This window comes from Heterodontus francisci, chromosome 12 (assembly GCF_036365525.1).
Source record: "Heterodontus francisci isolate sHetFra1 chromosome 12, sHetFra1.hap1, whole genome shotgun sequence".
Classification (NCBI taxonomy): Eukaryota; Metazoa; Chordata; class Chondrichthyes; order Heterodontiformes; family Heterodontidae; genus Heterodontus; species Heterodontus francisci.
This window is the reverse complement of record NC_090382.1, coordinates 49155035-49168662: the sequence shown is the minus strand read 5'-3', so window position 1 is coordinate 49168662 and position 13628 is coordinate 49155035. Positions and strand designations below refer to the sequence as shown.

Below are 13628 nucleotides of genomic sequence, written 5' to 3'. Positions count from 1 at the left end.
AGGTGAGATGGGCTGAATGGTATCCTTTTACACTATCATTTCTTTGATTTCTCTAAAATTCTTACTGTAATTTATAGCTGGAGCTGTTGGCACTCTGATATCTTAAGGCTTCACACAAAATGTCCTTCCAACAAAACCTGGCCGCATGGAGTTTGTTCATGTACTAATAACCACACTGGCTGCAGTTTGGGCACTTGGGCATCATTTTATGTGCTCCACACACTTCCAGCATTTTAACACTTTAACCTGTTTACTTGTATTATAAGGCAGTCATATCAGAAGAGAGCAAAAATGTACAGGAGGAGCATCCTGCAACTAGGATTGACTTAGTAATTTTTTAGAGGGAAGCAATGAGCGCAAGCTAGGAGAATAAAGTAGAGATAGCAATTGAGGTGCACGAACTTGCTGGTTAAAAGGTCAGCTCACAGAGGTCAGGGATTCAGATCTTACGGCAACTGAAAAAGAACAATGCTATCTGAATGCAGCATCTTATGGAATTACTTAAAATGGTTCAAAACACACTGCAAAGCACATTGCAAAAATCTAGGGGCTGAATTTTATAAGTCCCCAGCAGTGGGGGGGGGGGGGGGGGCACGGAAAATACTTCCAGGCAAGGCCTGCTATGGGCCTCAACCCCAGGAAGGCCCCACCGCATTTTACCGGTGGTGGAAAGGCCTCGGGGCAGCCCCCCTGCTGCTCAGTGGTGGAGCCTTCATTTAAATGCCGAAGGGCCTGTTTCAGTGCTGTATCTCTAAATAAATAGATAAATATTTAAATACATGCAAAAGCCCTCACCTCGTCCGGTTGGCCATCCCACGCCGAGCCGAAGCGTGACACTGGTGGTGAGGGGGAACGAGTGAATTTTTCAGGGTGGTGGGGGGAGATGCAAAAACCAACATGTTTGGTTGAGGGGTTGGTGGGAAGGGGTTGAGGGTCAGAGGGAATAAAGTTCAGGGGGAAAGGTTGTGAGTGAAAACTTACTTTTTTGGGGGTACTAGGACAAATAATAAACGATTTATTCATTGGGGTGTAGGAGAGGGGATTGGAAGTGTGAATATAATTATATTTTAATCTTTTGCCAAACCTGTCCCTTTAAAAATTAAAATGACCTGTCGGGGCTCGAAGCCCTTTAAAAATGGCAGTAGCGCCAGACACCGTTGCCAGGGATGAAGCGCCCGCCCCCTCTACATCATCCAGGGTGGGCGGTCCTCCCCCTCCATGTTAATAAGCCACTGCGCGAAATATCCCAGCGGCTCTGCAGTGCATGTCTCGCGCGTGCGCCGCGCACTTTTTGAAGTTTGTCGCCGAAAACAGGTTCAACCAGATTATCTGTAGAATTGGCTAACCATCCTAACATCGCTTTATTCATCCTCTTCTACCCCCATTACGCTCAGGGAGAATGGAGTACTGAATGCCTACTTTCTGAATATAGATTGCAGAACCTCAGATTCCACTAGTTTTTCTTTAATAAGTAGCCTCATGAAAGGCCAGGACATTATTGACCTTTAACATCCATAATATATATGGGTAGATTAAGTGCATCGAGCAGTCTAGCCATTAACCAGAGAAGTTCCACCTCATTATCATTACACTGACTGTAGAAATTAAACTGTTGCACATTTTGTACAGGAGCACAGCACAGCAGCCTAACAGCCTGGTTGGGAAGTGCCACAATACAAATTGAAATTTGTACCATTTCCCAGCTACTGCAGCATGCCTGAGTCACTCCAAAAGCAACAACTCACTGGTCGGAAAAGCTACCACTTGAAATTGACATTTGATATGTTAAGGGAAATGACAATGCTAAATTATCCATGCCAGACACAAACATTTGGTCTCTTCTCAATCGTTAATCCAGAATTGTTTTGATAATTTTTTTTTAAATTATGGTGGCTTGCAGTTGGTTGAAGTCTATCTGTCAAAATTTTCTTTCTGACACTGCTTGGTTCAAAGAAATTCAGGTTTCTGCAGCAGAGATCAATTTCAGGAATACGTGCTTTCCATACTCTTGCCTCTGATCTCTGCTCTTTGTCCCTAGCTTCCTCACAGTCACAGGATCAGACATGAAAAGCAGAGATGAATGGTTTGGGTACAGAAACCACACTTCAAAGAAACTATTTTGTGTTAGTGCTGATTACTGTGATACCAATGCTGTTGATTCTGTACACAGATACACTCAGCTGAGTTGGCAACATCTGGCAACAGGGATTTTATGTGATGGCATTTGAGTGTGGCAATTGGAAGCTTTGTTAGTCATTAGGTTTTTGTTATTGAGATTTTTATTATATGTATGCCTCACAACACTGTCCACAATGAGTCGGAAAATATGCTGTTCAGCATGGCGCTAAAGGCTGCTAAAAGATGTTATTTGCAGTGACGTGTTTGCAAGCAGTACTTTTTTTAATGGGCTCAAGTGCTTCAGGAACTCATTGCAAAAAAGCAAATTACTACTTAATTCATTGTCTCTGAACACCTCATGATTGGCCGAAATTTGCTTGGAGCCAATCTGCTCAGAGCTGTTTTTTGTTTGCCTCAAACTTTCCCAGGAATCAATCAGGATTTTTATGTGTATAGGTGATGGAGATGGCTCAATGTCTGTGTTTGTGTGTAGATGGATAGATATTTCCAGATAGCTTGATGAATAGAATATTTATGATTACATATTGAACAATAAACTACAAAAAGAAGCACGACAGCATAAATACATCTGTTGGCGGAAATGGCTGAGACTTTTTTTAACTCTTGTTTAAATTCAAATTTTAGCAAAGTTCAAAGTTCTGTTTCTGTTGCTTTTGCATTCAGCTTTATTTCTGGAGGCCACAATACTACATTCAAACCACCCACACAAACTGCCTCAGGTCACGACCTCGATAGGGGTTCTTCACTTCATAGATCATTATGGATATGAAAGATCATTCAAATGGTCTTAGTATATTTACCCAGAAACACTCTTCAGGTTCCCCATTACAGTATCCAATTACAATATTTCTTAAATGATTCCAATGCTTTAACCTATACTACTGCACCTGGGAGTCCATTCCATATATTGACCACTCTTTGTGTGAAGAAGAATTTCCTGATATTGGTACTAATATTCTTTGAGTAGTTAGGTCTTTGAAGAAAACAGACTGTTGAGACAGACTGAAGGTGACTCGGAAGTATGTCTTATATATGTGGAACAGGGGATCTCATACAGAGAATAAAATGAAGGTAAAGAAGTCATAAAGTCCTACAGAAAAGAATACTTGCTACCAACAATGAATAGACAATGAGTATTGTGAGGGAACACGCTATAGGAAGGAGTAGGATATAAAATGTATTTCCATTTTTGAGCAGTACCAGTGCTTGGGAATCACATATCAGCCACAGCTCATTCGTGGCAATAAATCCCGTATCCTGCTGCCCCCTGTGACACATGCTCTATAAAGAAAAAGCAAATAACACCGGTTACTAAGCAAAACTACTTCATGAACACTTCTGTGCTATTTTCACAACAGTTAAAGTATGTATCTTGTTTGTGTAAATGCAGATTGTGAACTACGTGACCTTAAAGACATGCAGGAGGAGTATAAGGATGGAAGCCAGATTGAGATGCCATTACCAGAAACTCCACTTTCCAAATCAGTGAGTTTTGAGTGCCTGTGTCCTTCATTTATGCTGCAGAAATAATAGGCTGAATTTTTAGCGAGCTTCAAAAAGTGTGTGGCAGCTCATTAACATGTAGGGGGCAGAGCACCCACCCCCAATGACATAGAGAGGGCAGGAGCTTCACCCCCCCCCCGCCACCCTCCCAGCAACGGTGTCCTGCGCCACCATGTAGGCGCCAACGCCATTTTTAAAGGGCTTACCGGCAATTTGAATATTTAAACAGAAATGGACAAAACATTTAAAGTTATAACTTTAATAAAAGATCGAAGCCCCTCTCCCACCCCACCCCCATGACGATTTATTGTCTTTTCCATACAAATTTTTTTTTTCCCATCCCCAACTTTCCGCCCTGAACTTTGTTACATTTGCCCTTCAACCTCTTCCCACCATCCCCTCAGCCAATAGAAGGAGTTTTCTCCGCTCCACCACCCCCCAACCCTGAAAATTTCACTCCTCCCCCCACCCCACCAGCGTTACGCCTCGGATCGCCAAACGGCTGGAATATTGGCGTGGGATGTAAGTCATGAAAAGGTAAATAATTATGCAGTGATTATACTTTATTTAAATATGTTAATAATTTATTTTTTGCCAAGCAGTGGGAGTGCCGCCCAGAGGCCTTGCTGCCGCCAGTAAAATGGGGCGGGGCCTTCCCGGTGTCGAGGCCCATGGCGGGCCTCTCCTGGAATTATTTTCCGGGCCCCCCACCACAACCCCTGACATCGGGGGCCTTATAAAATTTAGCCCCATAGGTGTATGAAAGGGGCATCATGATTTTATTTCTCACAAATCAAATCAATAATTAGCACTAATCATTGATAACTAACAAATCTTTTTACTACTTCAAATATTTTTTGTTCAGTTAATAACTGTGGAATTTATTATGGTTTTAACCAATTTTCTGTTGATTGTGGTTATTTTCTTTTCGGCAATATATATCACATGATAGTTGTGTACTGAAGAACTTGCAATACGATTTATCCCACAGTTGGGTAGACCTCCCACAGTTCAGTTCTGCATACATGGAGAACATAGCCCCAAAATAGATGACAACTCAAAAAAAACAATGTAGAACTGAAAAATAGCCCTGAATAAAGGCCTGTAAGCAAGGCCAAGACTACAAGATGACCAAATAAGTTAAATACATTTTCTATTACATTGGACTTTAGGATTTTAAAAAAAGTTAGGTTGAAAAAAGTTAAAGATTTAAGTTGAGCTTTGGATTCAGTTGTTGCTCATTATGTCGACCATATAATTTAATTGGCATCTGGTTTTGTCTAGATTTGACCAAGACCTGAAGCACTTTTGGATGCAATGTTAAACCGACACCCTGTCTGCCTTCTTAGGTAGTTGTAAAAGATCCCATGGTACTATTCAAGGAAAAGCAGGGAAATTCTCCCCAGTGTCTTGACCAATATTTACCCTTCAACAAATATCATTGAAACATATTATCTAGTTATTATCTCATCGTTGTTTGCGGCAACTTGCTGTACGTAAAAAGTGGTATCGAAATTCAAGCACTGAAGTTCTATTTATATTTATTCAGGGAATACCTGATACACCACCCCCACTCCCCACAACACCCCCACCTGAAGATTATTATGAAGAAGCTGTACCATTAAGCCCAGGAAAAGTTCCAGAGTACATCACCTCTCGCAGTAAGTATCTTGGTCAGGAGGAAACGCCTGAATCATTTTTTTTAAATGACAGCGCTGCCATTTTACCAAATAATTTAAATGGTGAGCTATCTGTATAAAGCTTCTGCACCAGACATACTGGGTTCAAATGGCAAGATGGACATGGGATTGTTATGCTGGTCCTAAGGTTTCTTTTCAGCTTATAGACCTCTCTTGGACAAGGGTTGCCTTGTCTCTGGTTGTTAGTGCAGTCAATTGATGTGTGTGAAGGTAGCACAATTATTATGTCACTGTACTAATATCCAGAAGCCTGGAATCATGATCCAGGGACATGAATTTGAATCCCACCATGGCAGCTGAGGAATTTAAATTCAATTACTTGAATAAAATCTGGAATTAAAAAGCTAAATCAGTAATAGTGACCATGAAACTTCTGGTTTGCTGTAAAAGTCTATCTGGTTCATTAATGTCCTTTAGGGAAGGAAATCTGACGTCCTTACCTGGTTTGGCCAGGATGTGACTCACAGCAATGTGGTTGACTCTTAACTGTCCTCTGAAATAGCAAGGCATTCAGTTGTATTTAAGAAGGGCAATTAGAGATTGACAATAAACACTGGCCTTGTCAGTGACGCCCACATCCTATAAATGATTTTTTTTTTAAATCATGAGAAAAGAACATTCCAAGCAATAACCTGAGTCTAAGAATTGTTACCCATCCCAGTCTTGGTACTTGTAATATTGTCTGTGCAGCTTAGGAGAATGATTCAAACAAATGTACATACCCCAAAGACAGGAGCGGTGAACAGTTGTTGCTTTATAAATGGTTAATGTTTTTATTATTTATGTTGAAATCTTTCATTCCAGTTTATGTACTTAGCCACAAATGAAGCTCAAAATCTTACTGATTCAGCAACTGACATTATGCAGTTATTCAGCCAGGATTGTCTGGTTAGGGTATAAAGCAGACTGCGAGCTGAAACTTTGTGATTCCAGAAGGCTTGCTGAGCAAGTCCCAGTCAGTAAGACACAAGTACAGGACCAGCCAATCTCCTCTTCATCCAGACTTGCATCTCTTCACCTTTTACAATATTTTAACAGCATAAATATTTGATGTAAGCAATATCATCACTAAACCAGAGAATACCAGTTTCTCAGAACCCCATTTCAATACCCTGCAATCTGTGTTAGAAAAACTCTTCTGCAAAAGGTTTGCTTTCACATTGATGTCCCAGGTCATCAAATTAATCTTGTACTAAACAGATGGCCATTTTTGTAATTACCACTGTAAGTTTGGATCCCACACAACAAACTGGATTTTTGTTAATCAGATTGTGAGACTAAGCAACAAATTTAATGTCATCATTTCAGATAATAAATTTAGAAAGGCTGCCTGAAATATTCTCTGAGGCTTTGCCATTTCACTCCAGATAGGATCTATCCCAGAAATGAACAACTGAAACATTTGCACTTTTTCTCTCTCAAGGATTGTAATGACTCTGAAGTGAATTTTACTTTAATTTCTTATCAATATAAAAGCAATTGTGCACATTGCATCAGAATGCCTGAATTGCTAATTCCTTGCTCAATGTTTATTCTGATAGCTACACGTGTCAACACTTTTGCATCAGAAATAAAGCAATCGCCTGGAATATCTGTGGGAATTTTCCAGAAAGTGATTTGCAGAACCCAATGGAAATTCAGGGCCAGTAGATTAATTCTTGATCAAATGTTGCTGTTTAGAAAATTAATTCCCAATTTATTTCAGTAGGGAACCCAATTTTATTTGCAGATGTTGAATGATGGCTTCATTTTGGTGCCAATACTCAATCAAACATGAGCTACTAATCAATCACTCAGTGCAAGACAGGCTTACTGCAGCTGCTTGATGACTGGTCTAGGCACATGGCAGGGCTTGTTATAACCTCTCCATGCTGTACACTGGAAGCCAAACCAATAAAATAAAAGCAAAATACTGCTGATGCCTGAAATCTGAAACAAAGACAAAGTGCTGGAAATATTCAGCAGGTCTGGCAGCATCTGTGGAGAGAGAAACAGAGTTAATGTTTCAGGTCTGTGACCTTTCATTGGAACTCAACTTCATCAGTTCATTCCTCAAGTGCTTTAAGCTTATCATTCTAACCAGATTCTTCCCAACGTGTGACAAATTAGTTTCCAGAAGATCTGAACACAGTTTGGTAAGAAACCAACTACATTAAAAAGTGGAAACTATTTTTCTTGTTTTTAGTTCAACAAACTAGGTAAAGGGCCATTGGTAAATAGAGCAGGATATGACTAAAGTTGAAATGATGAGAAAATCTACGCCAAATTATGAAGTGCTGGTAGACGACTATAAGGTTATGTTTTTTAAACTTATATGGGAAAGGGAAGATGGAAGGATGGAAGAAGCTGTACAGTTTTGAAGTCTGAGAAAATAATAGGCTGAAATTTATGGTGCCGCCGATTAAGTAAACAATGGCGATCCACCCATGCAGACCACACGTCGCGGAGCCGCTGTAATGTTCAGAGATGCGGTTCATTTAAATGGCCAGGTGGACCGTCCGTCCTGATGACGTGGTGGGGTGGGGGGGGGGGGTTGCGGTGTGGGGGTGGTGGTGTCCATCCCTGGCAATGGCATCAGCAGACTTTTTGCAGGTGCTGATGCCATTTTTAAAGGGCTTTGAGCCCTTTGAGGTTACAAAAAATGTTTTAAAACACTTAATTTGCCCCTATCCCACCCCCCCAATGACCATGCAATGCATTATGTGCTTTCTCCCCCCCCCCAAAACACTTCCCCTGCCCACCTGACCTCCTCCCAAAGTTCATAAACTGTGCATTGTAACCCTTCCCACCATCCCCTACACCAATCAGCTGAGTTTGACCCCGCTACCCTCAACCCCCTGCACAGGAAAACTTACCTGCTTCCCCCCTCCCCATCAGTCTTCCGCCTCAGATCCCCAGATGGGGATCCGAAGGTGTGGGAATGCCAGCCACCAGCACCAATATCGTTCCAGGACCGTCGATGGGAGCATGATGGTCATTAATTCAGGTAGTTACATTAATTTACATATTGAAATTGGGCTCCTGTCGCCGAACGCCATGAGCCCTCACCGCCGCCGGCAATATGGGTCTGGGCCTTCCCGGCATCGAGGTCTGTGGGGGGCCTCTCCCGGAGGTATTTTTTGCGCCCCCCGCCCTCCCCCACCACCACAACCCCAGACATCGGGCGGGTCTGGAAGATTCAGCAGAATGAAGTTGGAAATTGCCACAGTCAGTCTTGATTTCAACAGAGTGAAGCTAGAGGAAAGTGTAAATCATATAGGACACTATACTTGAACTTTAGGAGAAGAAACAAAAATTCAGAACAACAATAACAATTCTAGCATTCGTAAAATAGAGAAAATAGTTGTAAGGATAGAGGTGAGGAAAGGGTTATCTTATCTGACCAGCTTACCTGCCTTTGTACAGAATAATTTTTACTTTGACAATTCAAGACTAAATTATTTGCAATGCAAATGCTGTCCTTTCTCTTCTTACATCAATAAAAACATTACTGTAGCAATGTGAACTGTAAAACTGTAGCTATGATGACAGCCTGGGCTCAGTGGTAGCAGTTTTGCCTCTGAGTCAAAAGGTTGGGAAGGTGGGGTTTAAGTTACGCTCATAAGGAGACAAGAAATAGGAGCAGGACTAGGCCATTTGGGCCGTTGAGCCTGCTCTACCATTCAATAAGATCATAGCCAATCTGATCGTGGCCCCAACTTCACTTTTCCGCCTGCCTCTCCATAAACCTTTACTCCCTTGTAGATCAAAAATCTGTCTGACTCAGCCTTGAATATATTCAATGACCAAGCCTCCACTGCACTCTGGGCTAGAGAATTCCAAAGATAAACGACTCTCTGAAAGAAGCAATTCCTCCTCTTCTCAGTTTTAAATGGGAGACCCCTTATTTTGAAACTCTGTCCCCTAGTTCTAGATTCCCCCACAAGGGGAAACGTCCTCTCAGCATCTACCTTGTCAAGCCCCCTAAGAATCTTATATCTTTCAATAAGATCACCTCTCAATCTTCTAAACTCCAATGAGTATAGGCCCAACCTGCTCAACCTTCCCTCAAAATACACCCCCTGTATGCCAGGAAACAATCTAGTGATTGTTCTCTGAACTGCCTCCAATGCAAGTATATCCCTCCTTAAATAAGGAAACCCAAACTGTACACAGTACTCTAGGTGTGGTCTCACCAATTCCCTGTACAGGTGTAGCAGGACTTCCCTGCTTTTTTACTCCATCTCCCTTGTACTAAAGGCCAACATTCCATATGCCTTCCTAATTACTTGCTGTACCTGCATGCTAACAGTTTGTGATTCATGTACAAGGACAACCAGATCTCCCTGCACTGCAGCGTTCTGCAGTCTCTCTCCATTTAAATAATATTCTGCTTTTCTATTCCACTTGCCAAAGTGGACAACCTCACATTTTCCCAAATTATACTCCATCTGCCAAATTTTAGCCCACTCACTCAACCTATCTACAATTCTTTGCAGACTCTATGTCCTCCTCACAACTTGCTTTCCTACCTATCTTTGTATCGTCTGCAAATTTGGCTACAGTACACTCAGTCCCTTCATCCAAGTCTTTAATATAGACTATAAATAGTTGAGGCCCCAGAACTGATCCCTGTGGCATCCCATTAGTTACAGTTTGCCAACCTGAAAATGACCCATTTATCTCAACTCTCTGTTTTCTGTTAGTTAGCGAATCTTATATCCATACTAATATATTACATCGAACACCATGAACTTTTATCTTGTGCAGTAACCTTTTGCGTGGCACCTTATTGAATGCCTTTTGAAAATCCAAATACACTACATCTACTGGTTCCCCTTTATCCACCCTGCTTGTTACATCCTCAAAAAACTTTAATAAATTTGTCAAAAGTTAAAGAGAAAGGACAAGGAAACAGTGCATGGTAATGATACTTGTAATGAGAACCAGAGTAATTTAGCCCCTAGCTGTTCATACTCCCTCAGCAGAACCTCTTTATTAGTCCTACCCACATGGACCATGATAACTGGATCCTCCCCCTCCCACTCTAAGTTCCTCTCCAGCCCTGAGGAGATGTCCTTGACCCTGGCACCGAGCAGGCAACATAGTTTTCGGGACTCATGCTCTTGCCTGCAGAGAACCATACCTATCCCCCTAACTATACTGTGCCCTTCTCCAACTACTTTCCTTTTAAATCCCCCCCACTTAAATAGCCCCCTGCACCACAGTGCCGTAGTCAGTTTGCTCATCCTCCCTGTAGTCCATGCTCTCATCCACACAAGCTGCAAGAACATCAAGCCTGTTGGACAATTGCAAGGGCTGGGGCTCCTCCATTTCTACCTCCTGGATCCCTATACCTGCCTCTCTTGCAGTCACACCATCCTGTCGCTGTCCACAGATCAAATCAAAAGTACCTAGCCTAAGAGGTGTGACTGCCCCCTGGAACAAAGTGTCCAGGTAACTTTCCCATTCCCTGATGCATCGCAGTGTCCAAAGCTCAGACTCCAGCTCATCAACTCTGAGCTGAAGTTCTACAAGCTGCAAACACTTACTGCAGATTTGGTTGCTGTGAATCACACAGGTATCCACCAGCTCCCATATGCTACAGCTGCAATACACCATCTGCATGCCATCCTTACTGTGTTGTATTCAACAAATTAGGTTTAGAAATATCACTCAACAATTATATTTAGTTATATCAATTGGTTTAACTAGTTAAGCTATAAATTTAATGCAATATTTATATCTCCTCAGTACCAGTTAAACTACTGCCCCCACTTAGAGAGAAAAAAATTTAAAACTCACTAACCACTCACCTGCCTGCTCATCTAATTAATGCTTCCGGGCTTCAGTTCTCACATTCCATTGCTGGTCTCTGACTCCCTTTCTCAGACCGCTACTTTTTTGTAAAAGGTGAGAACAGCACCTCCTCCCTCACTGCACCAAATTCCCACACTCACCAAATTTGTGCGCTAGCAAGACCGCCTGTATTTATACAACTGAAATTCTGAGTCATGCACTGCTGGCTAGAGAAACCAGTTCTAACTAGATACCTAATTAACTAACTGTAGGTACCTCTCCAGGAGGGAGCCTGTTTATCCCTGACTAAGACTGAAAGAAGCTTGACTTTAACTGTAAATTGCAGTTAAATGCTAAATGCAAATGTGATTAGCTTTTAGAAAGAGATTAACCCTTAAAAATTAACCCATAAAATTCCCACACTTATCAAATTCCCAAGCTCACACTCTGTCTTGAGCTGCACTCAGTCACAAGCTGCTACCTTCATGCCTGCTCAAACCACTCTTTGTTCTGTAAAAGACTAGAACAGCAGCTCTTCCCTCACTGCGCTGAATTCCCACACTCACCAAATTCCCAACGTAAGCACTGTGTTGAAGCAGGACTTTGTACTACTTATTTTGTGTGTTACCAGAAGACTCCTGTATTTTTCAAGCAAAAGTTCCTGACTCAGACCTTGCTGACTAGGTAACCAGTCCTAATTAGTCAATTATTTAACTCTGCAGCTGCTCCTAGCAGGCAGCCTATCTAACAACTGACTAACACTGAAAGAAACTACAGGTTAAGGTTAAATTAAAGCTGAATGCTAAATGCAAAACGTGACTACGTATTAGAATGAGATCAACCCTTAAAACCCTTAAAATTCCCACACTCACCAAATTCCCGACTTAAGTACCCCGTCGAAGCAGGACTCCATCGAACTAGACTTGACGCTATTTAATCACATATTCTAGGTTGACACTTAAATTCAGTTCTGAGGGAGTGCTGCACTGTCAGAAGTGGAATTTTGCATTTGAAACAATCAATACCAAGTGCTCCCACTATCTCCCTCGGAAATCTATTCCATAGATTGACCACTCCCTCAGTGGACAAGATTTTGTACTGCTCTTGGAGGCAGGGGGGAAGTGAAATGGCAGGGGGCACCATTCCCAATGTCGCCCTGATCCCCCTGTCATTTTGTCCGGGTCAGGGAAGGCCGAGGACGGCCTTCCTGTTCAGGCCAATTGAGGACCTAAGGACCTCTTCCTGCCTCCACCTAAATTTTTCTGAAGGTTGTGGGGGGGGAGGGTGCGGGGCAGGGCCTTTGATGAATGTGTTGAAGTCAGAGAACAAAGCATGACATTTTTTATTTCTATTTCTTTTGTAGGGGTGGGTGGATGGTAGGAAGGAATAAAAATTGCAGCCTCATGTGTATTTTGACTTGAAAATGCTGCAACTATCCTCAAGTGGTTTCTCTTAATGTGTTGGCGTGAAAACCTTTCCCCATCTGCAAATTCTCCCATCCTTCTAATATTGTTCTTGTCTGCCTTAAAAATATTGCATTGTTTTATATTGTGTTTGTTTTATCAATAACCAACACTCAAAACCTTTGCATTATTATACAAATGATATGCTCATTACAAGCAGGCTTAAAGGGATAATGTACAGCAATCACATGAGATAAGTTGAGATTTGAACAGCAGGTTACCATGACAACATTATTCTTGCTGTTTTTAGACTTTGTCCTGCATTATGTTTCCATTGGCACAATGTGTCAAACTGGAAACAGGGACTTTCCACAGCGCAGCACCCCAAAAGTCGTCATGCAGGCCGTGCACAAGTCAACTCTTTAAGCTACCGTGTGTATGTAGCCTTGTAATAATGTTTTAAAAGGGGCTGTGCACTTAAATAAATCAGCCGCACACTCCAAAAAAAAAATATAGAGGGAATGTTGTTTACAAGTTCTAGATTCAGTTATAGAATAGGATCAGAAGTGGTTCTGAAATGACACAGTGGTTAGCACTGCAGCCTCACAGCTCCAGGGACCCAGGTTCAATTCTGGGTACTGCCTGTGCGGAGTTTGCAAGTTCTCCCTGTGACCGCGTGGGTTTTCGCCGGGTGCTCCGGTTTCCTCCCACAGCCAAAGACTTGCAGGTGATAGGTAAATTGGCTGTTGTAAATTGCCCCTCGTGTAGGTAGGTGGTAGGGAATATGGGATTACTGTAGGGTTAGTATAAATGGGTGGTTGTTGGTCAGCACAGACTCGGTGGGCCGAAAGGCCTGTTTCAGTGCTGTATCTCTAAATAAAAAAAATAGTCTTGATGAGCTGTGTAGGAAAGAAACCCTTAAGAGAAAATCTAGTGAGGTATGAACTGTGCCATGCCAGACCCTTCTCACACCCTGTTTAAACCAGGACTTGTGCTTTATTTCATTAATTGCTAGCCAGGATTCTGCAGTAAATTCAGGTGTGACCCTACTCTTATATCCATTATTTACTGGAGTCCTTAATTTACATTATCCTAATACTTATCA

General features: G+C 42.0%; 1 protein-coding gene across 3 annotated transcripts in view; it reads left to right on the top strand.

The window, feature by feature from the left end:
• The window catches only part of afap1l1a (actin filament associated protein 1-like 1a), a 290476-nt gene that overhangs the window by 182773 nt on the left and 94075 nt on the right, over positions 1-13628 (top strand). For all 3 annotated transcript variants that reach the window (XM_068043393.1, XM_068043390.1, XM_068043391.1), the window contains 2 exons: positions 3530-3624; positions 5192-5303. In XM_068043393.1, the coding sequence (XP_067899494.1) occupies positions 3530-3624; positions 5192-5303 (207 nt within the window). The remainder of the gene's footprint in view (positions 1-3529; positions 3625-5191; positions 5304-13628) is intronic.